The sequence below is a fragment of the Paramisgurnus dabryanus genome, chromosome 7 (assembly GCF_030506205.2).
Source record: "Paramisgurnus dabryanus chromosome 7, PD_genome_1.1, whole genome shotgun sequence".
NCBI lineage: Eukaryota > Metazoa > Chordata > Actinopteri > Cypriniformes > Cobitidae > Paramisgurnus > Paramisgurnus dabryanus.
The window spans coordinates 37085804-37112425 of record NC_133343.1 but is presented as its reverse complement, the minus strand read 5'-3'; the positions used below and the strand labels follow the sequence as shown (position 1 = coordinate 37112425).

At 42.2% G+C, this 26622-nt stretch overlaps 1 protein-coding gene across 1 annotated transcript in view; it reads right to left on the bottom strand.

Annotated features, from left to right (window-relative positions):
• The window catches only part of cntn3b (contactin 3b), an 80069-nt gene extending 57750 nt beyond the window's left edge, over positions 1–22319 (bottom strand). The window contains exons 1-3 of the mRNA XM_065279785.2: positions 21957–22319; positions 4912–5049; positions 1373–1508 (exon numbers count right to left, since the gene is read on the bottom strand). Coding sequence (XP_065135857.2) covers positions 1373–1508; positions 4912–4966 — 191 coding nt within the window. The 5' untranslated portion in view covers positions 4967–5049; positions 21957–22319. The remainder of the gene's footprint in view (positions 1–1372; positions 1509–4911; positions 5050–21956) is intronic.
• Between the last annotated feature and the right edge of the window lie 4303 nt (positions 22320–26622).

The window sequence follows — 26622 nt, the reverse complement described above, 5'->3', positions numbered from 1 at the left end:
AAACTTTGTTATTGTTTAAGCAAAAGTATAGTTTGAATAATTTAGCAAAAAAAATCTATTCTGTCATTATAATTCACAGTGGAACAAAAACATTTCAAAGGATCTTAACTCAGGTCTGTTTTATCCTTTTGTGACCATCTAAGACAATGTAATGTTCAGTAAATTATTAACTATCCCTTTAAATCCCTGCAAATGTGCATTTATATGTTCTTGCTGTTAATCTAGGTCTTCAACAGAGACACTCTAAAGGGAAATGTAAGCATTTAAATCGAATGTCACTCACAAGGTTATTGCTTTCCTCCCTTGTGTTTGCTTGAGCATTTACATGTTGCTGACCCCAGCTTGGAAACACAATATACCACAAAACTAAAGCACGGCGCTATTTTCAGACCAGACACCTCACTAGGGAGTAAGCAGGACAGTGTCTTAGATTCTCGAGCACAAATTACTCATTTAGACCCCTCCCATTTTCAAGGCCAATTTACAGCGCATTACCCTCGCAAAAAGATGAATATGGAAGCAAGTATAGGCTGAAAGAAGTGATGAGTTTATAACATCCTCTATGTTTTCGTAAGTAGGCTAAATTGTCAGTTTTGTATTTCTTGAGTGGATGCACATTCGAAGTTGACATCAGTGCAACTCACAAAGCACACAAAAATGGGTCACAATTTAGAAATGGCACTATAATAGGTGGCTGGCGATACAGCAGTTTACTGGATTTCTGAAATGGTTAACTAGAAGGACAAATAAATTGCCTCTCACCTAGAAAATCGATAGCAATCAGTACCATTACTTTTCAAGTCGAATCACAGGGGAAAAAGCTGCCGATTTACAAAGTCCAGATGCTTAAATGGTTCGAAGTAGCAATAGATGCATGCATGAATGTCTCCATGGTTTAAAAAATTAATTCAAATAAAACATGGATACCACAGTTAAACCATACAGTAGGTACCACAAATAACCAGTTTTGCTACAGCAAGCATACAATACTGCCTTACAAATCCAAAGCACAGTAACTACAGTACAGTACACATGTAGTCAAAATTGAGTTAAGGGTTGAAATGGGCTTTGTGAGATCTGTTGTGTCTTGTGACAAAGTCTCCTGGTTCAATTTTGTCCCATTTCAGAGAAACGTGTGTGCCAAAATTGCAGTAACATGTTTGACTGGTGTAAAAAAACTTTTAAGGGCATTTTTCTTAGTTTCAATGTTTGCGTAGTTACTGCACTTAGCCTTTGTAGGGCAGAATAATTTAACCATGATTTTACAAAGGGTACTCAGCACTCCGACAAAACATGGTCACTACACTTTTACTATGAAAAACCACAGTTCATTTTTTGTTAGGGATAGAGTGCAAGATCAAGGTCTTCTTACCTGTATTGAGGGGACGGGACCCCAGATGCTTCACAGGTTAAAACAGCCTCTTGTTCAGTAGAATAGATGGGAAGTACCAAGTCTTCTGGTTCGGTTTTCCAGCTTGGACCAAGAAACTTTGCATATTCTGCTTGAGCTGATGAGAGCATAACATTTTTAATTCCACTTAGTAAAAAAATCTCCGGCTTCGTTTTGTCATTTCATTTTAAGCTCCTCACAGGGTTGGATGCATAAACTCGATGATCATTAAAGATGCACCAATTTCGATTTTGGCCAGTACCAATAGCCAATAATTCATTTTAGAAGACGTTTGGATTAGAACACTAATTGAATTGGACAAGCAGCGTACCAATTAGCTAAACAAAAAAGCTGACCTACTTTAAATCAGCTACTTGTGTGATATTGCTTATTTGACAAGATGACAAGGTGGTCGATATTATAAAAGCTGTGTTTTCACTAAAGCATGTGGAATTTTTGAAAAATCTAAATATGATGCACAGTAGAAGAGATGGAAAAGAAATATTTTAACCCAGATTACATTATTAAAGAGATACTCCAGCCAAATATCAAAATTACTCCATGATTTTCTCACCCTCAAGCATTCCGAGAAACATACACTCACCTAAAGGATTATTAGGAACACCTGTTCAATTTCTCATTAATGAAATTATCTAATCAACCAATCACATGGCAGTTGCTTTAATGCATTTAGGGGTGTGGTCCTGGTCAAGACAATCTCCTGAACTCCAAACTGAATGTCAGAATCGGAAAGAAAGGTGATTTTAGCCATTTTGAGCGTGGCATGGTTGTTGGTGCCAGACGGGCCGGTCTGAGTATTTCACAATCTGCTCAGTTACTGTGATTTTCACGCACAACCATTTCTAGGGTTTACAAAGAATGGTGTGAAAAGGGAAAAACATCCAGTATGCGGCAGTCATGTGAGTAAAAATGCCTTGTTGATGCTAGAGGTCAAAGGAGAATGGGCTGATTCAAGCTGATAGAAGAGCAACTTTGACTGAAATAACCACTCGTTACAACCGAGGTATGCAGCAAAGCATTTGTTGAAGCCACAACATGCACGACCTTAAGGCGGATGGGCTACAACAGCAGAAGACCCCACCGGGTACCACTCATCTCCACTACAAATAGGAAAAAGAGGCTAAATTTTGCACAAGCTCACCAAAATTGGACAGTTAAAGACTGGAAAAATGTTGCCTGGTCTGATGAGTCTTGATTTCTAATGAGACATTCAGATGGTAGAGTCAGATTTTGGCGTAAACAGAATGAGAACATGGATCCATCATGCTGGTGGTGGTGGTGGAGTAATGGTGTGGGGATGTTTTCTTGGCACACTTTAGGCCCCTTAGTGTCAATTGGGCATCATTTAAATGCCACAGCCTACCTGAGCATTGTTTCTGACCATGTCCATCCCTTTATGACCACCATGTACCCATCCTCTGATGGCTACTTCCAGCAGGTTAATGCACCATGTCACAAATCTCAAATCATTTCAAATTGGTTTCTTGAACATGACAATGAGTTCACTGTACTAAAATGGCCCTCAAAGTCACCAGATCTCAACCCAATAGAGCATCTTTGGGATGTGGTGGAACGGGAGCTTCATGCCCTGGATTTGCATCCCACAAATCTGCATCAACTGCAAGATGCTATCCTATCAATATGGGCCAACATTTCTAAAGAATGCCTTAAGCACCTTGTCGAATCAATTCCACTTAGAATTAAGGCAGTTCTGAAGGCGAATGGGGGTCAAACACAGTATTAGTATGGTGTTCCTAATAATCCTTAAAGTGAGTGTATGTCCATCACATTTGGACTTTTTTAGTAATGTTCTTGCTCTTCTAAGCTTTATAATGGTCGAAAACAAGGATCAGGGAACAACTTTTGACTTTAAACCCCAAGAATGCTATGGTTCAACATCGTGGTTTTCCCTGGCAGCCCTGGTTTTAACGTCTGGGCTGTGTTTGGACGTCTTTAAAATGCAAAATTGCTTCATGGGTATTGGTACCTCACATACTGTATCTGTAATTAAACAGTACATATTAGGACCTTTTAAAAGGTACCATCACAGTGCCAGATTTTCTACCTTTTTTTAACTTTATTTATTATATTTGCACTAGGAAGACTAAAATCCACAGCAAACACAATTATTTCCATCTTAAGCCATTTCTTACACAAGATATTTCGTCCCTATTGTATAGTATTATGTAACCTATGTCTAAACAGATGAAAGCCAGAGACTTACAGGCATTAATTTCTCTGCCTTAATAAACATTACTGAAAAACACCCTGCGGCCAACCTGAATTCTGCGAATATGCTGAAATATCATCCTGCGAATAAATGAACTCGTGCGGCTGCTATTGATGAAATAACAGAACAGTTGTGCATATCATTTGTGAAACGCACACCATAACTACAGTTGTCTGTAATATAATAGGAATTTGATGCATGCACCGGTTATAATTGTTCTGTGTTTCGGTTTCATGAATACAAGTCGAAGAGGAAATGATTTAGTCTATATTTCTCCAAACAATAACATCTGTTCCACCATTAATCAAACCTTCTGCTGCAGTTACTGAACTTTGCCACCATGGAACAAAAATAAGTTGATGCCTTTGAATTCGGAGTTTCATTTGTAATCTGTTGGGTCCAGAGAGGCAGAGAGAGAGAGAGAAAGAAAGTGACTTCTGCCGAGATACGGACGTGCCTCCATTCCAAGGATCCCGATAATCATCTTTGACAAACACAGTATTAGTCCACAATCTCACTTCAGCCTTCGGGGAGCACGAATGTAAACGAATATAGGAGGCCGGGATGAAGAGAGGTAATAAAAAACTGCCTTTCCAATCAATTAAAACTCCCTACTGCATCCGAGATGATAATTAAAAGTTTTCCTATAGGGATGCATTTCAATTTATATACACTTGATTTTTAGTGACCATGACTGTGCATAATAATGCTATGAGGTATTGTGAGTGAGAGCATTGGTATGTGGTTGCTAGGGTGTTCTGGGTGGTTGCTAGGTTAATCATAGGTCTTAACACATTCACATGTGTAGTATAAACTGGGTCAGATGATTTACACAGAAAAGTTTAATTAAGTTTTGTATTAGCAAACCCTACTTCCTACACACCACATGTGATATAATATTAGCAAAAGCACGCAAGATCAAATTTTTTAAACCAAAAGATTAGATATAAAGAATAAACCATTTCAAGTTATGATCTCTCAATACCCTTTCTCAATAAGCCTTCTTAAAAACATACTTTTTTCATTTTCTCAACATAACCATTAAGTTGATTTAAGATTTTCAAAACAACATATTTTGCATTTTGAATACCAGATTGACTCACAGGATGAACAAATCCAAGGCTTAAGAGTGTAATGCAATTTTCTTTTTCAATCACAGCAAACGTGACAGTCCATTACACACACGCACGCACACACACATTGTCATTACAAAAAACAGCATGCAAAAAAACCTTTAGTTTGAATGAAATCAGCAGTACAATAATTTTACCTGCTAGGCAGCTGATGATTGATAGCACCACAAGTCGTTTCCATAGTAACGTCATCTTTATTTGCCAAGGGCAAGTATGACTCTCATCCAATTGCCTGTGAATGGAATGATTTCTCCCTTGAATGCGAGACGTATAATCTGTGGAGGAAAGTAATTACAGAAATAATTAAAATGAGACATTTAAGGCCTAAATATGACAGGCGCTTTGCTTTTATAGACCGATCAGACAGATTAGACCTCTGTTGGAGTGATCACCTTCACTGCCTGGGACAAATGTTGTCAAATACTGTTGGAGTTGAAAGTAAAATGTCAGATGGATCAATAAGACTATGTTTCAATAAAAAATGTATATGCATAAAAAAATCTATATTTGCTTTAATGCCATCTCTCAGGTTAAATTGAACCATCAAAATGTAAGTTATACCTTTTTTGTCACTGGGACGGTACCTTTTAAAAAGGTTCTTATATGTACCATTTAGGTACAGGTATAACCTTTAAGGAACCAGTATGTAGCTCTAAGGTACCAGCATGTACATAAGAAGAGACTGATATGTGCCTTTTAGATAGAAACGTGTACTTTTTAAAAAGGTACCGCCCCAGTGACAACTTTGTACATTCATGTACCTTTTTTCTGAGAGTGCACTTTGGCATGAAGGCAAACCACAGGGTATTAAAGAGATATTTAACTTTTTTAAAATATGCTCATTTTCCAGCTCCCCAAGAGTTAAACATTAAATTTTTACCGTTTTGGAATCCATTCAGCTGATCTTCGGGTCTGGCGCTAGCACTTTTAGCATAGCTTAGCACAATTCTTTGAATCTGATTAGACCATTAGCATTGCGCTTAAAATAACCAAAGAGTTTCTGTATTTTTCCTATTTAAATCTTGACTCTTCTGTAGTTACATTGCATACTAAGACCAACGTAAAATTAAAAGTTACGATTTTCCAGGCAGATATGGCTAGGACTATACTCTCATTCTGGCGTAATAATCAAGGACTTTCCTGTTGTAACATGGCTGCAGGAGGCGCAATGATATTACGCACTGCCCGAAAATAATCCCCTGCTATTGAAAGTTACCAAGGGGACAATTTTCGTGGGCTGCATAATATCATTCCGCCTCCTGCAGCCATGTTACAGCAGCAAAGTACTTGATTATTATGCCAGAATGAGAATATAGTACCTAGCCATATCTGCCTAGAAAATCGCAACTTTTAATTTTCCGTCTGTCTTAGTACACAATGTAACTACAGAAGAGTCAAGTTTTAAATAGGAAAAATATCGAAAATGCGATGCTAATGGTCTAATCAGATTCAATGGATTGTGCTAAGCTATGCTAAAGTGGTAGCGGCAGACCCGAAGATCAGCTGAATGGATTCCAAAACAGTAAGAATCAAATGTTTAACTCTAGAGGAGCTGAAAAATGAGCATATTTTCAAAAAAGTGGAATGTCCCTTTAAAGAATTTGGGTTCCCTTTCAGTCGGTCACTACGACGTCACGTCGTGACCGACGAATTGGGAACTCGCTTAGAGAGACCAATCTGCTTCGAATACTACTAAAACGCCAATGAACTTGGCATTGAGATATTTGCATAATGCTGGCGCCGCCCCGCCAGGTGCGTATATAAGCAGCAGGTGCAAATAGGGAAATTAGCTTTTTATCGCTTCGAAAGCCGGCAGTATCTGCTACTGAGAAGCTACTCTACTCTGGTGGGATTCGATTGCTGAAGTTGGTTGGACTAGCAGTACCACAGCGGACGCTTCGCTTAATTCCACGACTCTACATCTTTATTTTGTTTTGAGTTTAGTGTGTGCGTTGCCTTTCCCTGTGCGCATCATCAACTGAGCATCTGAGTGAATTTCCCTAAAAGAGTGATACGAGAGAGCTTTGTGCCTTGTTAAAGGCAGCCACTCTCTCGTATATCCGGACATCAGCGTCCTTTTCAGGATGGCTTTTCGTCCGTGCGATCTTGGGTGCGGCAAATACATGGGTCCGAAGGACGGTCACGAGCGTTGTCTTTCGTGTTTGGGCATCGAGCACGCAGAGGCAGCGTTCGCTGGGGGTAAGTGTTCTCACTGCGAGAACATGTCCCTTGTGGATTTGCGCAGACGGTTGTCTTTCCTCCGGGAAAAACGCAACCCTCGTCATGCGAGTGCTGAACGCCGCCACGGTGCGGCTGTGAAGCTCTCTAAAGACGACCTGCGCATCACTGTGCTGAGCCGAGCGGGGGATTCGTCCTCAAGCTCTCAGCCTCCTCATCCACAGCCGGTTGATGTGCCGATGGAGACTTCAGCGTCGTGTTCTACGATGTCTCTAGAATCCATCGCGCCGCCCTCCGGGTCCACCGACGCCGCAGCATCCGAGGGTGGGCCTCCTCCCCCTGACGTGGACCCCGACGCCCTTCCTCCCTCTGGTCGGGTTGGGACGCCGGAGTTCGATCCAGAGATGGTGGCCGTGCTCGCTCGAGCGGCGGAGACCGTAGGGTTAGAGTGGGTTCCCCCCCCTCAGCCCGAACCGTCCCGCCTGGATGATTGGTTCTTTGGAGCTGCCCGGGTTTCACAACCCTCTCCACCGGTGCCTTTCTTCCCCGAGGTGCACGAGGAGCTGACTAGAACCTGGAAGTCGCCGTTTTCCACGAGATTACGGCCGTTTCAGCCCTCCCCCCTCACCTCCCTCACCAGCGGAGCCGCTAAGGGTTATACGGGGATCCCTCCCGTGGAGCGCGCTGTCGCGATGCAACTGTGTCCGGCACACGCTCCCTCTTGGAAGGACCGCCCAACCCTCCCCTCTCGTGCCTGCAGACAGTCCTCCGGTTTAACGGGCGCTGCCCACCAGGCATGTGGAGAGGCGGCTTCAGCCCTGCACGCAATGGCGTTGCTGCAGGTTCATCAAGCGAAGGCCTTGAGGGATCTGCACGAGGGAGGACACGACTCGCCTGTCCTTTCGGAGCTCCGGGCTGCCACTGATCTGGCTCTTCGCGCTACGAAGGTGACAGCGCAGGCGATTGGTCGTGCCATGTCCACGATGGTGGTCCAGGAACGCCACTTATGGCTATGTCTGGCGGATATGTCGGATGCGGAGAAGAACAAGTTCTTAGACGCTCCCGTGTCCCAGGCTGGTCTCTTCGGTGAGTCGGTGGAGTCTTTTGCCCAGCAGTTCTCCGCCGCCCAGAAGCAGACGGAGGCGATCGCTCAGATCATGCCCCGGCGCAAGCGACCTGCATCTCGCCCTCCAGCGCCGGCGGCCCCGTCTGCTCCTCGCCGAGGGCGCCCTGCGGCGGCTGCCTCCACCCCCCCCACTAGAACATCTTCCAGGCCACGGAGGGGGAACAGCCGTCGGCAGCCCGCCCCGCCCGCCCCACCCGCTTCCCGTGGTAAACGGAAATCGAAGCGGCCCTGAGACGGGCGACCTGGAATTGGATGGGATCACTCTTCGGGAGACGGTGACGGCATCGCTCCCTCCACCGGTAGAGGGCCGGATGGAGAATCCTTGGTTTCGTTTTGTTTCTGTTCCGCCGGCTTCTCAGCCGGCACCCACAAAACCACAAAAAGAGTGCATTCCTATTCCTTCTCCAGGTCTTCAGAGGATCGAGAGAGATGTGAGCGGGCATTCACATGCTCTTCCTCCCTCTCCTCTATCGCCAGCGGGTGTTCTGAGGAGTTCCAGCTCTCCGCTGAGGAGACGGGACCACCAGCACCCTCTTCGGAGTCTGTGCTCTCCGCTGAGGAGACCAGACGACCGTCACCCTCAGTGGGCTCAGGTCAGTGTCACACACACACATACTGTAGATACTTATGCTGTCCCAGCAGACGTACCGGCAGTACCACCTGTCCCGCTCCGCCGCCCCCCCGCGGGTACCCCGGTAGTGCCGTTAATTCCCCTCGTACGGTCCCTGGGGGCTTGGCTTCAGCTTCCCAGCCCGTCTCGTTGGGTTTTACGCACTGTCCGCCTCGGTTACGAAATACAATTCAACCGGCACACACCCAAATTCTCGGGCATTCGTTTCACCACGGTGAAAGCGTCCGATGCACATGTACTGCGTGCAGAGGTCGAAGTCCTGCTGGCGAAGGACGCGATCGAGCCGGTCCCTCCAACCGAGATGAGATCGGGCTTCTACAGCCCGTATTTTATAGTACCCAAAAAGGGCGGGGGGTTACGACCGATCTTGGATTTGCGCGTTCTGAACAAATCTCTGCAGAGGAGGTCTTTCAGGATGATAACACCGAAGCAAATATTCAATTCAATTCGCCCCCAAGATTGGTTTGCGGCTATAGACCTGAAAGACGCGTACTTTCATGTGTCCATTCTCCCTCGTCACAGACCGTTTCTCCGGTTTGCATTCGAGGGACGGGCATACCAGTACAAAGTTTTACCGTTCGGGCTTTCCCTCTCTCCCCGTGTGTTCACGAAAGTAGTGGAGGCGGCGTTAAAACCCCTCAGAGAGAGCGGCGTTCGCATATTGGCTTACCTCGACGATTGGCTTATAATAGCGCATTCTCGACGGACGCTTTGCGAACACAGAGATTTAACGCTTCGGCATCTCGCCCGTTTGGGTCTTCGGGTCAACTGGGAAAAGAGCAAACTCTGCCCCACGCAGAGGATCTCTTTTCTCGGGATGGAACTGGACTCGATCGATTTATCGGCGCGTTTAACAGAAGAGCGCGTCCAGTCAATTCTGACTTGCCTCGGTTCATTCCGAGGGAAGAATGCGGTCCCGCTGAAACAATTTCAAAAGCTCCTGGGGCATATGGCAGCAGCAGCGGCCGTGACACCGCTCGGACTGCTCCATATGAGACCGCTTCAGCGTTGGCTTCACGATCGAGTCCCGAGGAGAGCGTGGCGCGCCGGCATCCATCGTGTAACCATTACACCTGCGTGTCGCCTAACATTCCCCCCGTGGTCGGACCCCGCGTTTCTCAGGTCCGGTGTGTCCATGAGACAGATCGCTCGGCATGCTGTTGTACATACAGATGCGTCCGACACGGGCTGGGGTGCCACGTACGACGAGCTTACGGCTTCGGGGGTGTGGACAGCACCCCAGTTGCACTGGCATATCAATTGCCGAGAGTTGTGGGCAGTATATCTGGGACTTGTACGCTTCGCTACGGAGCTGCGAGGGAAGGATGTACTAGTACGCACCGACAACACTGCGACCGTTGCGTATATCAACCGTCAAGGCGGTTTGCGCTCCCGTCACCTGTCGCATCTCGCTCGTCATCTCCTCCTTTGGAGTCAGAAGCATCTGAGGTCCCTTCGTGCCATTCACATTCCGGGCTCGCTCAATACAGCAGCGGACGCGCTTTCTCGAGCTGCGCGCCCCGGCGAATGGCGACTCCACCCCCAGACGGTCCAGCTAATTTGGAAGAAGTTCGGTCGTGCGCAGATAGATCTGTTTGCGTCGCCGGACGATACCCACTGTCGCCTATTTTATTCACTAACCGAGGGCAGCCTCGGCGTGGACGCATTGGCACACAGCTGGCCTCGGGGGATGCGCAAATACGCATTCCCCCCAGTGAGCTTAATCGCGCAGACTCTGTGCAAAGTCAGGCAGGACGAGGAGAGCCTTTTACTGATCGCCCCATATTGGACGAGCAAGAATTGGTTTCCAGAGCTAATGCTCCTCGCGACAGCCCCTCCCTGGCGGATTCCCCTGAGGAAGGACCTTCTTTCTCAGGGAGGGGGCACATTATGGCACCCGCGCCCCGACCTGTGGGATCTCCATGTGTGGTCGTTGAGCGCGCGCAAGGTTTAGGTGATTTACCGCAAGCGGTATCTAACACAATCAACGCGGCACGAGCTCCGTCTACGAGACGGGCTTACGCGTTTAAATGGAACCTTTTCGTCACCTGGTGCTCTTCGCAACGCGAGGACCCCAGAGAATGCCCTATTAACATCGTGCTTTTATATCTTCAACATAGGTTAGACGGTAGGCTGTCACCCTCCACCATTAAAGTTGATATCGCTGCTATTTCTGCTCATCACTCACTTATTAACGGCAGATCAGTTGGCCAGCATGATTTGGTTATTAGATTTTTAAGAGGCGCTCGTAGGCTAAACCCCTCGCGCCCTCCTTCTATTCCTCCCTGGGACCTGTCCATGGTGCTGAAAGCCCTTCAGGCCCCCCCGTTCGAGCCTTTGCAGTCTGTGAGTCTGAAGCTTTTATCAATGAAAGCTCTGACCCTGCTAGCATTGGCCTCAGTGAAGAGAGTAGGGGATTTACATGCATTCTCTGTTGACGATTCGTGCCTTCAGTTTGGTCCTGCTGCCTCAAGCGTAACATTGAGGCCCAGACCAGGCTACGTGCCCAAAGTTCCCACCACTCCTTTCAGAGACCAGGTGGTGAGCTTGCAAGCGCTGCCTCCGGAGGACGCAGACCCAACCATGGCTTTGTTGTGCCCCGTACGCGCACTGCGACTCTACGTGGATCGCACGCAAAGCCTCAGGACCTCAGACCAGCTCTTTGTTTGTTATGGTGGCCAGCAGAAAGGGAAAGCTGTCACTAAGCAGAGGATGTCTCATTGGATAGTTGATACTATCGCCCTGGCTTATAATCTTCAGGGTATTCCTTGCCCCTTTAATTTGAGAGCGCACTCCACACGGAGCGTTGCCTCATCTTGGGCTCTAGCTCGTGGTTCCTCGCTAACAGACATCTGTAGAGCTGCTGGTTGGGCGACACCTAATACGTTCATTAGATTTTACAGTGTTCGTATCGAGCCTGTATCCTCTCGTGTTCTTTCCTCACCAGGGAGGGCACGGAGAGCAGACTCGCATGTCGGCTTGCAGCCTCCAACTGATGCTTCATAACTGTGTCAGTATGGAAGGCCTTCAGAGCAAAAATGCGTAATGGTTTGAATTGCTCTTCCTCCGCTGCCTTGGCAGCCTTTGTTGCGGAGCATTGGCTGTCAGCCTTTCACTAGCTGTATCCTCGCGAACCTACGTGTCTGGCTCGGGCTCCACATTGTGTCCCACCGGGTTCCTTTGTGAGTATTTTTCCGTGGGGTTAATCCTACTAGCCCACGTTTCCCTTAGCAGAGCACTGCTTTGCTTACACAGCCACGGCTGTTTTATTTCCTCAACTACGGTTGACTTTCGCCCACCATTAGCCCTTAAGACGGGTGGTGGCTTCCGCAGCGTTCCTATCCCGCTCAGGTAGGGCGCTTCCCAGTCGCTGGCACTTCTGTGGGGTTAAAGGAACATCTAGTGCCCGGCCTTCTGCCTTAAAACCTACCTCCTCCTCCTTAAGTGGAACCGGAGGGCTTTTACGCAGTCACTGGAAGAGGTCAGCCCCTAGTGGCGTTTTGATAGGGATTCCCAATTCGTCGGTCACGACGTGACGTCGTAGTGACCGACTGAAAGGGAACGTCTCGGTTACGGATGTAACCCTCGTTCCCTGAAGGAGGGAACGGAGACGTCACGTCCCGTCGCCACAGGTGCTGCCACCTGCTGTTACGGCCGGTCACACTTTCCGGCTTTCTCAGCGAAAAAGAAGCTAATTTCCCTATTTGCACCTGCTGCTTATATACGCACCTGGCGGGGCGGCGCCAGCATTATGCAAATATCTCAATGCCAAGTTCATTGGCGTTTTAGTAGTATTCGAAGCAGATTGGTCTCTCTAAGCGAGTTCCCAATTCGTCGGTCACGACGTGACGTCTCCGTTCCCTCCTTCAGGGAACGAGGGTTACATCCGTAACCGAGACGTTTTATTGAAACATCAAAAATGCACTGAAAACAAAAAGCTCACAGGTAATAAAGCATACATTGACTACAATTTTATTTGTTGATCCTTTTGTGGTAATATTTTGTAGTCATTATCATGGGCTATGTCTGTATAGACCTTGCACAGTGTTGTGTGAAAATTTTGCAAAAGCCTCACTAATTTCTTCTCAAAGCTGCATGAGCATCAAACTCTGAACACACCAATGCAACATGCATACAAAATGCATCTTTAATATAATATTAAAATAAAAAGCAAAGATGTCAATTGTTCAATGTCATTTTTAGCCACAACTTTTATATAACCAAACCCAAACCATCCTTATTATACATGGAAAATGTGATGTTTTTTTCACATTCCTGTTTAAAAACTCTTAAATGTTAATTCTGCACTATCCATGGTGGATCTACAAGTGAAAGTTTTGCGGTATAGATTATGCACCATCACTTTTAAAGCCAAAGATACAAGCCGAAACCTGCAACATCAAAGAAATCAGGGGGCTGGAATTTGTTGACCTCAAAAGCTACTTTCTCTTGACTATTAATAGGAGCAAGCAGCCAACCTAAATACTGATAGCTTCAAAGTAGTGCTGCTACAGTAATGTATACTGTAGCATTCCACCTACAAACTGTACACTGTATATAATAAATAACATGTCTCTGCATAGGGTTGATACTGACAGAATAACTTTTCACACAAAAGAAAAACTACAAATGAGGACATGATAATATCTCAATTATTTCTCCACAATCACATGGAAACCAAATGGAGACGTTTGCAATTTCTAATCGGATTTTTACTCTGTCTGCCTTACAATTACACTCTCAACATTTATTTGATTGCTTTACACATTTACAATGTTAACAATTGTCTCATGTGTTTAAAGTTTTATTCAAAAGCTGAAGTCTACTTCCTGAACCATAAAAGAGAGACATTCAAGCAATAAAAATTTTTACCCAAGTTGAAACAACTATTCTAATGTTCTTACATTTACAGATGCTTTTATTCAAATCTAATAACAGTGCATTACAAGGTATGCATGGGCTCTCTTTGCTCAAACATACAATGTTTTGCCCTGCTGATGCAATACTCCACCACTGAACCATAAGAACATAGGAATCTGTTGTTTTGATTACTAGATACATACCTTAAAGGGATAGTTCGGCCAAAAATGATATTAAACCCATGATTTACTCACCCCCAAGCTGTCTGAGTTGCATATGTCCATCGTTTTTCAGACAAACACATTTTCGGATATTTTAGAAAATGTTTTAGATCTTTCAGTTGATTAAATGGGTCCACCCATAGTCCACGACCTTCAAGTCCAAAAAAAGTGCGTCCATCCTTCACAAATTAAATCCAAACGGCTCCAGGATGATAAACAAAGGTCTTCTGAGGGTGATCCACGCGGTGTTGTTGTAGAAATATCCATATTTAAAACTTTATTAACGTAAATAAATATCTTCCGGTAGCGCCGCCATCTTAGACTCGTAGTGTACGCACTTTTCTTAGTGACGTATGACAAATTCGGAGGGCGGGGGCACAGAGCAGCAGCAGAGTAACCTCCGTAGGCTGCGTAAGCTCTCATCCTCAATGCGGACGCGACTAAGATGGCGGCGCTACTGGAAGGTAGTTAATTACATTATTAAAGTTTTAAATATGGATATTTCTACAACAACACCGGGCGGATTACCCTCAGAAGACCTTTGTTTATCATCCTGGAGCCGTTTGGATTTAATTTGTGAAGGATGGACGCTCTTTTTTTGGACTTGAAGGTCGTGGACTATGGGTGGACCCCGTAACATTACATTTAATCAACTGAAGATCTAAAACATTTTCTAAAATATCCGAAAAATGTGTTTGTCTGAAAAACGATGGACATATGGAACTCGGACAGCTTGGGGGTGAGTAAATCATGGGTTTAATATCATTTTTGGCCGAACTATCCCTTTAAACAATTAGCTACATGGTAGACTTTTACCACTTTTGCTTAGTCTTTTTTCTCTTGAAGAACCCAGTTTGAAAACCCCTGCCTTATGTACTATACTGAACAGTGTCATACTAAAGTAAAACATAAAACGTAATATTTTTTCCTACACCAAAAAATAGTCCCTAGCTGTCACTGGGGTAGCACAGTTTAAAGGCGGGGTGTCTCTGAAAGCCAACGTTGATATTTGAAATCACCTAAACAAACACACCTCTACCCCAATAAAATCTGGACCTTCTTTTGATAGACCCGCCCCACACATATGCAACCCAGGCAATGATGTTGGTTAGTAGACACGGCCCTTACTGCTGATTGGCTACAAGTGTGTTTTGGTACCTGCCCCGACTCCCTTTTCCAAAGCGTTTCTCAAAATCGTGCACCCCGCCTATAAAGGGGACATTTCACAAGGCTTTTTAAATATGTCAAATAAAAGTTTAGTGTCCCCAGAGTACATATGTGAAGTTTTTTTTGTTTTTTAGCTCAGAATACCATATAGATACTTTATTATAACATGTTAAAGTTGTCACTTTGTAGGTGTGAGCAAAAAATGTGCCATTTTTGGTAGGGATGCACCGAATCCAGGATTCGGATTCGGATTCGGCCGAATACTGGGCTTTTTGACGGGGTTCGGGTTCGGCCGAATCCTAGAATTTTTTTCCACCGAACCGAATCCTAGGCTTGCGCTACGCTGCTCGACGTCACGCGGCCGTTGATTACACACATCGGGTGCTGACATGGAGATGAGCTTTTTCTTTCGGTGAGCTTTAGGGGCTGGACACACCAAAACTTTTAAACACGGCTGAAAACGCCTTGAGGACACCAAATGCCAGCTGTTTTTCAGCCGAGCGCTTGGTAGCTGTGATGCTTCAGCTGTGAGCCGGTTGGTTGCTGTGGTAATGTCCCGCCCCTCCTCCATTGTAATTGGACGGCCGTGTGAAACCTGAGATTGACGAGCGGAGCTTCTCACTCAAAGTTAAATATAGTTTTCAGCGCGGAGCTGCTTGCTTATTGGAAAAACGAGCGTGTCGCAACGCATCGCTTTCATTATGCATAGGCTTATGGTAATTGTCAAAATAGTTTTCCAACTTGTCATCCTGGCATAATGTACAGTTAAAATAAAAAAAAATGAAAAATACATGCTGTGGACGTTGTATAATTCCTTAATGTGTTTTACTGTGTTAATGGAATAAGGATGCGAGTAGGATTCGGTATTCGGTTTCGGATTCGGCCGAATCTTAAACGGTGGATTCGGGATTCGGCCGAACCTAAAAAATCTGGATTCGGTGCATCCCTAATTTTTGGTGTGTCATTTTAAATGCAAATGATCTCTGTACTTAATGTCAGTGCTGTGGTTGGATAGTGCAGATTAAGGGGCGGTATTATCCCCTTCTGACATCACAGGGGGAGCCAGATTTCAATGACCTATTTTTTCACAAGCTTGCAAAGAATGGTTTACAAAAACTAAGTTACTGGGTTGATCTTTTACACATTTTCTAGAAGCACTGGGGACCCAATAATAGCACTTAAACTTGGAAAAGTCAGATTTCCATGATATATCCCCTTTAGAAATGTCCTAATATGTACCATTTAGGTATAGATTTGGTAGCAGTATATACCTTTGATGTAAATTTGAGGTATTAATATGTTCTCTTTTGTACCAATATGTACCTCTAAGGTACTAATATAAACTCTTTAGGTGTAAAGGTTAAAAGAGTACCACTCCAGTGACAGCTAGGGAATTTTTCTGACCATTTTTTCCAACAGTGTATTTAAAGATCTAGTGAAGTAGCATTTTAAGGCATCGAAAACACTCTCCTTACACGACGGTTGTTCCCAAATGTGGGAAAAACTAAATTAGCATCCAGTAACAAATACATTTTGGCATTAGAAGGCAGATGTCTGTAGGCAGCAGGCGTTAAGCCAGTTCACTTTACTTTATAATAGAGCTACCGTGTTGCCAAGTTGCCCACATTAAGATGACCAATCTGTTTGGAATATTAATAAAGTATTGTTTACACAGTTTGTTCGTTTATCACTTTAAAAAGTGATGATTCATATCTACTGTATCTCTAGCTTTCTTATCCGGTGAACTTCTGCATCAAAAGGCTTTTGTTCTATTTTTAATACCCATAAAACTTAACTTGACGAGACTGGCGTGCACTTTGGGATTTTTACAGCATTTCATAAGGATTTTCCACCAACGAGCGCTGGAGCCGTGCCTTCGCTTGCGTTTTCCTTTGAAAATCCAAAGCTGTCACTGTTCCAGCTCTATAGCCTGAGGCCATATAATTTATTTGATTTTTCATCCTATCTGCAGTTAGTCAGTCTTCACTGAACACATAATGAATTGTCCCCAAGATCGTATCGTCATCAACCCTGAGGTTTAAAATCATTTGTGTACACACAATTTCTTATGCTGCGCTGGCTCTTTTAATCAATAAAGGCTTGACAATTTGGAGGAAGGGCAATCTGCTATCGTTCTCATATAATTGCATAATCTCCAGAGGAGACCCTTGTTTGGCACTGTATTCTAGTGTGGATAACTCTTAAAATTGTAGGGACAGGGGGTCTCTTGGTGGATTTGCTCGGGGACTTTTGAGTTTGGGGACATGTTATGCCGCAGGAAAAGTATGTCAGATTGGATAACCCAGCTCGACATGTGATGCCGAATGGAGGGAAACGTAGACAGAGTTTACCAATGGTTTCCTCCGCATGCAACCTCTTTTGCCGGAAAGATCTCGCCAACTTCTCTCGCCAAAGTAAATTTCCATTATTAACTAAACTACTAGTACAAAATTAAAGTTTTGTTCCATTCACCCTTTTCAATTTCTATGTAATATTAAAGGATTACTCTGCTTTTATAAAAAATCCAGATAATTTACTCACACCATGTCATCAAAGATGTTTATGTCTTTCTTTGTTCAATCAGGATTTTTCTCCATTTAGTGGACCTTAAAGATCCCAGTCGAGGCATAAGGATCTTATCTAGTGAAATGATCATAATTTTTGACAAATAAACCACAACTTCTCATCTCGCACTAGCAGTGTGACCATTCAGCACCAACACCATACGTATTATGTAATCACGTCGAAAGGTCGCACATAACATATACGAAATGCACACTTGCGGACCATTCAAAACATTAAAGGATTAGTCAATCCAGATAATTTACTCACCACCATGTCATCCAAAATGTTGGTTTCTTTCTTTGTGAGGTCACGCTGGCGCATCACAGGACTGGGGATAGGCGAGAAGTTGTGGTTTAAAAGTAATTTTTTTTTTCTTATAAAAAATGACAATCGTTTCGCTAGATAAGACCTTTATGCCTCGTTTGGGATCGTTTTGAGTCCTTTGAAACTCTGTTGAAAAAAACTGTTAGGTGTTGAGTTAAGTGTTAAGTGTTGGGGTCCATTTAAGTCTATTAAAATTAGAAAAATCCTGGAATGTTTTCCTCAAAAAACATAATTTCTTCTCGACTGAACAAAGAAAGACATCAACATTTTGAATGACATGGTAGTGAGTAAATTATCTGGATATTTTTAAAGAAAATTTCCTAATCCTTTAAACTGACACAAAGACCTTAATGAGTATCATTCCACATACAACAACATCTGAACTGTCCTCTTCCAACACTGGAACAGTAGTTTCGCATACGTAAGGCAAGGCTAGTGCATGATAAGAAGTTGTGGTTTAAAAGTCATTTTTTGGTGAAAATTATGATCGTTTTATGCCTCGGTTGGGATCGTTTAGAGCAGTGGTCTCCATGTTGTTTGGACCTTAAGCACATTCTTGTTATTTTTGATTTGAATACACTAAACATTTTACCCTGCTGGTTCTCCACTTGATGTCCATTTTAAAATTTGTACCCTGAAGCTAAATCCGAACCAGATATTTAAGGTTAGAGTGAATCTGAGGGCTGAGGCAGGTTTTGAAACAAAAAAATGTCAACCCTCTCATTATCTCTGAATTTAGTGGTTGTTTATAGTTAGGAATAGAGTTAAGAATATATTTATTTGGCAAGAAAGTTGTTTCAAAACCAACAACTGATGCCGATCCAAGAATAAGAAGTACTTGCCAAAATCGTGATCATCCTTTAGTCAAACTAAACACCTCTGAGCGTTGTGTCCTGTTCATACTAAATCTCAGGGAGGTGGGCTACACTAAGGTTGCCAGTTCAGGATCCATCCTTGAACCATCACTATTGTGCCCTCGAGCAATGCACTTAACCACCAGATTGTACACAATAGCTGTTCTGGAGGTCACTTTGGATAAATGTGTCCGCTAAATGACCACGTGTTCTGAATCTTCTCACACGCAGTTTGCGAACAATGCTGTAGATCATATTTACTGTAGATGAGCTGTTTGATGGTACTTGGATTGATGTTGAAAGTTTAAATTGAGAGTTGGTTTCATATTCCTACTACAACTCATCCATCATTGTGATGAAGCTGATTGAATATTGTGTTTTAGCCAATGATGATAAATCGCATTCCAGCCCGACTATCAGACCATTAATTTCAAGTGAGAACAGCACTGTGATGATGTTAGATACACCAAATAATCAGACACGTCTGCTGAGGAGAATAAAGTAATTCAGACTATAGTATACTGTTGTTACAACAGTTCATAGTAGGGATGCATAACGATTAATCGTGATTAATCTATAGCAGAATAAAAGTTTTGTTTACATCATATATGTGTGTAAACTGTGTATAATAATTATGTAAATATAAATATGCACAAATGCATGTATAATTTTAAGAAAAAATATATATTTATATATTAAGTATTTATATTTATACATAATATAAATTATGCATAAATATACAAATGTATATACATATGTAAAAATTTACTAAATATATACATGCATGTGTGTACATTTATCTATACAAAGTTATTATCAGTTCACACACATATGATGTAAACAAAAAAAAACGTTTATTTTGCTGTAGATTAATCGCGATTAATCGTTATGCATCCCTGGTTCATAGAAAGCATATACTGTATATAAAGCTGCAAAAATTTGAGGAAGATATAAGTAAATGCAAATGTTGGTGTGTTCGTCACATAAAGGTACAGGATGATTTAGGAAGACTCGGAATGTAGATCATGAGTCATATGATGTGCTTTATGGTGCATTATTGGTTTAGTTTTAATAAATGATGTATGACTGTATGCCATCGAAGTAATGTAGAGAAAGAAACTTCATGCATTTCTTTAAAAAAAAAATTACATTTATGTTCCTCAGATAAAATAACATAATTTTGGAAATGCACCAAGACCAGTAAGTTGTAACAGATTTTTTTTCTTTTTTTGATGAACTGTACCTTTAAGAAGTGTTGATCCTTACAAAGAGAAGTTGATTCAATAAAATATGAGCTTGGATTTAGTGCAAGATGTGAATAAATACAGATCTAAAGTGGAAGCCTTGAACCCGAGCACAACAGAAAACATCCGTGCTCATTCACCACAGCACTCCTTACATGCACTTGGATTTTTTTCTGCTTTAGCATCCAAGCAAATTACAGGAAACGCAGGAAGACCAAGCTCAAAGCCTGAAAACAACATTCCTAGAAATGCATTCTCTGTTGAACGCAGAAGTGTGTTTCACAGCCATGTTGTGGAACTGGAGGAGTAGCTGAAGTGCACTTAAAAGAGGGGGAGATGTCACAATTCAACCATTACAGCAAATTTCTGCCTGAAGCCTCAAAAGAAAGAGAAGTACAAGTTTGCAGAGGCCGCAGGAACCACAACCGAGAGCGATGGATCTTAAGACATTTAAAAAAATAAAACACACCCTGTTATATAAACTAACAATGCACCAATTTCACCCTCACTTTTAAATGTATCTTTAGTTACTCTTTAAATATACTTCATGCGGCACAATGAGAGATGTAAATAGTCCCGGAGGAAGCCAGACAGCGTTGCGGAGAGATTTGACTCAATTCCGCTCACCGCTGTTTCTCACCTCTAATTTAGCTGTGCTTGTTAGCAACAAAATGAGATGAGCCATGCATCCATAAATAAACATGAGCACACAAGAAAAAGATCCCATTCCTATTTGAATAGCAGATGCGGTGCGGATAGATCCGGATATGCTTTTCATTCTCTCTCTCTCTCTCTCTCTCTTGCAACACATATACTGTACTGTAATGGCATTAAAGTTCCCAGAGCTTAGTCACACCTTTGTGAGATTATAAACCAGGTGACAGTAGCAGTGTTGGCTAATAGTGACTGATTCACATTTGAAGGTTTCTTAAAGATAAAACTAACCCACAACAGATTACAATCAATGAAGCCCACAAGTGACATCTTCATTGTCATCTTTAATAAGATATCCATTCTAATTTGAAGGTAATATTTAAACAATTAGGCAAATAACTTCAATTATACCCTCCATTGACAGCATTGTGTTATCATTAGCACTAGCAAAGAGTAATATCTGCCTTATAAAATATAACTAAGCAGAGCAAAACTTGGAAAATCTATGTTTACTGAAGAAAGGAAAATCAAACTATTTCCATAGGGTATAGGAACCATTATTCACAATTTTCTGTGTCATTTTATACGTTATTGTTTAGACTTTCCATGTCCATCCATACCTTTATGAGTTAATGAAATATTTATGTACTGTATCAGGCAATTGAGACTTTTGCAATGGATGACTAATCACAACTAATAGTAGCCTAAAGACGCGTACCTTCCAGCTTTTATACAGTAGCTTATTCTATCCTATAGATCTTACATTTGACTCAATGTTCATCTTAAGTTCTCTGCAGTAAGAAAGATGTTGTGCGCCCTGCTACACTGTAGATGACCGAGATCAGTGCGCAACTCGCCACATAAATCACACAGACACGGTTACCATAAGCGCAAAGCTGTCTGGAGACCTTAGTTCTCATCCCAAAGCACGCTTACCCCAAAACAAACAATACGGAGTGCATCACTATGGAACTGAATGCAGTCGTTTGGAAAAGTTATAGTGTTTAAACTTGAACACGCAACGCTAGAGACGTCCGTCTGACGCATTTATATAGACAGACAATAAAACAACACAGAATGCGTCTTTTGTAAACGCCCCTCTTTAAAGGATACCCAAAAGCGTCCGTTACATGTGTAGAAATCCATCGTGGTCGTAGACAGATTTTACGCGCTGTCCAGCAGTTCAGCCTTTTTATGTTTTCATACGTGTATGTTAACATAACACATAATTTATTGATAACGATGTAGTACTTTATGTGTGATGGACACATACAACTTACGTGAGCTACGTGAATGCGCGCATGCGACCGCTTCAACTTAAATTCGAATAATGAAACAATTACAATGTATCAACTCACCGTGATGCAATACTCTTGAATGTATTCCGACTTAAAATAAGAAAAGACAAGGAATTTACTCCATATTCAGTGGTGGGATACACCTCGGCACCTCTAACCCCCCAATTTCGTCGGCAACATCTTTCCAATATCGATCTCTGACTTTCAGTCACAAATAATTATGCCACAGAATGCGTAAAAACGAGGCTTATTCCCTCTCGGTGCGCGGAGATGCTCCGCGTATTATTCCTTAAAGATTAGTCCACGAATCGCACGTGCCCCGTTTTCACCAGCAGAGTGGTCCGAAAGACTAGTGGACACGGTTGGTTAGATATATATGATGCGCATCGCCTCCAGCAGACGCGCAGAGATGCATGCAGTGCGCAGTTGTGGCACCTCAAGGCGCGCTGGTCATGATGTTGATGTATGCTGGTTGAGGGGATCAGTGTAAGCACGCCCCAAATTCAACCAAGAAGTGTTACAACGCTTTGATTATGTGATAGCAATCATTTGCGTCACGTCTTAACGCACGCGCTTTCTTGCAACGACATCCTCTGTGGTTTGTGCAGAATGTAGAACTGGAATGTCAAGGACCGGATCATTGTGTTTTAAGTGTCACATTTGCAATCAAATCATTTGGAGGAGGCTTGTCAACTGCACATATAGTGTATATCAACCTTATGTGCAAGCTGTGTGTAGCAAGTGTTTGCTCTTGGAGTTTGTTTTTGGATGCTTATCATATGGATAAGTCCAAGCTTAATACTGTTCAATAATATTGGTGATCACAATTTTGAGATGGCATTATTTTATGGAATTCTTGATACTGGGAATTGCACACTGTCTGGATGTAAACTGATTAACAGTTGTAAGTAACCATGTTACTTATGCAAGTGTTTTGTTTAATACTCAATTACAATGCAGACATGAATATTAATTATTCTTGTAGCTCAACTGGTAGACATCAAGGTCACAGGTTTGACTCAATGATGGACTAGCATGTCTACCCCATATGCAAGTTGATTTCAATAAAGCATCTGCCAAATGCAAACCTGATAATGATTGGTTTTCCTAGATCTAATAAAGATCTAACAATAAAGAAGATCCATTACTCCACACAGTGTTCCTCCTTTACAGTTATCGGCCACTGTAATGTCTCTGTTTAATTTACACTGAGTTCACTAGGACACCAGTGAATTTCACATAACCCTACCATTCCAGGTCATGTAAAATTCAGCAATGAAACAGCACAACCTACTGCTAGATGCATCCATAACAGTTCATGTCCCTTTGCTGAACGCTTTCCAACCTTTGTCCTTTTATACAGCCCTACTAAAGAAAGAAAAAGGAGAAAGATGATACATAAATAAAAGCATTCCTGTGGTAGCTAAGTGCCTTAACCAGCAAGGTGGTTCTTATGAGACAGGTGAGTCTGGTGTGATATATATTTGTAAGGATTTTAGACCCTTTTCAGCTGGTCAGGGAGGCAGAACAAATGGTAAACCAGAAAACAAAACCTAAGCTGGTTTAAGCTTTTTTCCCACAATGATTATTAAAAACCCTGTAGCATGAGAGAAATGACAGTATAAACTTTTATTGTTTGGCACCATAAGCATGTTGAATCTTATGCTGCACCATTAATGTATTAATCTTGAGCTAATGAAGAGCTCAGATGCAAAACCCTCTATGTGCATCTGATATGTTTATTTGTAAATTAGCATTAAACGAATTCTGCCAACAACCGGTATTTCTGATTGGCCTGGTATTAAGGAGATTGGGAAAAAAAGTATTTCATGAATGTATAACACGTGCAAAGAGCATTCGGTTAATATCATCATCTAATTTTTACGGAGGTGGCGTCTGAGCTCCTTATTTTAAGCAAATGTTTTCTTTGGAATCTAAAGCTTATACAATAAATAATATTTGACGTCATAATCCAAATGCTAAATCAACTGATGAAATCCTAAACTAAGGTGGTTGAAGACTGGATTCATGGCATGTTATTGTGGCCCAGGGATGGATATTTTTCTTTGACCCTGCATTGTCCTGAAACCGTGTGTTTGCTAAGAATAACAAAAAGATAGATGAGACACTGATGGGAGATGGAGCCAAAGGTTCTTGAAAAGTGTCTGGTAAATAATGGCACCCTTTTCATTTAACTAGGTGCACTGGACCCTGAGGATCTATGGAAGAAAATATCATCTACTGACAACATGACGACTTGCATCTTAGCTCTTTAAACAACAGAATTTTCATGTTTGTGTGAGCTATTCAATCAAGTGATTGAAAATATATATGAAAATAACCAGAACATGTTCGGAGACAGAAGATATTATATATGTGCAAACTGAGTTTAGCGGTTATATGGTTAATATAAATATAAATGTAGTGTGTTTGTAATGGAAACGTCACTTTAATTTCCTCTCAACTCAGTCAGCAACGCAGTAGTGTAAGCAAACAATGTTAGCCCTAACCTTAGATTTCATTATCCAGACTTCAGGATCCAACACTGGCTGGCTACAAGTAATAAAGACAAATCTTCTCGTGTTGTTTTATCTCTCAATGCAGAGAGGAAAAATGGCATCAAACAGAATATGATCCCTCATTTGGTGGACATCCTGCTGAGGTTTGGGAACTTCAAAGCTGGGCAGGTGACGAAGATCCATCTGGTTCCCCTAGAGGCTCTGAGTAAATCAAGGGCACCTTACTTCTTATCCAGCATGGTTTTTCTTTCACTGTATTCTCTAGACAGAAAAAAACGAACATTCATGAGACTCAAATGAGGAAAAATTAAATTCTCTCTTCATCATGACTTTGAGAGACGGTCAAATGTGCATTACTGTTTTTATACTTTTCTGTAAGTAGCCTACAAATACAGTTAATATTTTATTAAATTCTCACATATGCATGCAATTAACAATGAGGTCGTATTTGTTAACATTAGTAAATGCATTTGCTAACTCAGAATAATAATGAGCAATATAGTTTTTCAGCATTTATTAATCTGGGTTGATATTAGTTAAAGCCAATACAGTTGTTCAGGTTAATTCATTGACTAATGTTAACAGTGACATTTTTTAAATTTATTAGTAAATGATGAAATGAACATGAAGTTATATTAATAAATAGTGCAGAAGTATTGTTCATGTTAGATCATGTTATCTAACCCTTTTTATGTATCTGTTTGGTAATAGAAGTTTGAATTTACGTGTCAGTCGTGACTCATTGTTAATCATGATCCCATGCAGGGCCAACGTGTCCTATAGCCAGAGTAGGCAAATGCATAGGGCCTCAGGCTTGGAGGGGTCCTCCATAACCCCTAAATCCATGTGCGCTAGTCCACCAATCACTACTGAGAGCAATAGACAAAGTTATAAGATGAGTTCGACTTTATGAGGCGCAGCAAGAACCGTAGGTGGATGACATCAAAGTACCGCACACTCCTTGGAATGATTTCTCTAATCGCTCTTGCGGTACTTTGATGTCATCCGCCTGACAGTCCTTGCAGCGCTGCATGAAATCGAAGAAGCCTATATGATGACCAACATTCAAAACTCTGCAGCTGACTGACTTTGAGTGATGCTGAAAGCGGCTATCACGTCCTTTGTTTTCTGCTTAGCAGAACCGGCATGCAAAGACAGTGCAGCACATGATGCAGGTATTTTTTTATTGTAAAAATAAACTTGGCTTTGTTTTGTGTCTCAACGTCATTTCAGGACAGATCAAACTTGAGCGCTGCAGACTCTGTTTAGACACTTTGAATGCGTGTGCACGATAGCATTGCGTAGGGAGCTGACTAAAAAGTTAAATTCAAACAGCAAACAAAACTGTACTTATTAAAGTATCTAAAGTAAACTGTCTGTATGTTGTAAGTCCTCTACACTTTATTTTAGTTTTTAGATTATGAAAACCTGATGCATATTTATTAAAAAATGATCCAACTATACTGATCCAAAAATGGTGCTATATAGCACCAAAAGTGGTTCTTTGCTCGTAATCATAGAAGAACCATTTTTAGTGCCATATAGCATCGGTGAGGCACATGTGAAGCACCTGTGTAGAACCACATAGTGCCATGTAGAACCATTATTTGGTGCTATAGTGGTGCTATATGGCCCCCATATGGTTCTACACAGGTGCTTCACCGAAGTGGTTAATTCATAAACTTTTTTTTTAATCCAGACACAGCCTGTGGGAGAAAACTGGAATTCCCCGGAGTAAACTCATGCTGACAAAGGGAGAACATGCAAACTCCCCACAGAAAAGCCACCTGACTTATTCAGGCCACAAACCGTGGACCTTCTTGCTGTGAGGTGCCACCCATTGAGCCACTGTGCCACCCCCTGTGGATATTTAATACACAATATGAATAGTCTTTAATAGATAATTGCATATTGTACAAAAATGTCCAAAAGTGGTCACTGGGACGGTACCTTTTAAAAGGTCCTAATAGGTAACATTTTGGTACAGATATGTATCTTTGAGGTACCAATATGCACCTTTTAGGTACAAACATGTACTTTTTGAAAAGGTACCACCCCAGTGACAGCTTTTGTACCTTCTTGTACCTTTTTTTTCTGAGAGTGTATACTGGTTCAGTAAGAGGGGAAAACCTGTTCATAAATAAAACATCAATAAAAGATACTAATGCTCATTTACTAAAAATAATGTCTAGGAGGTGTTCATCTGT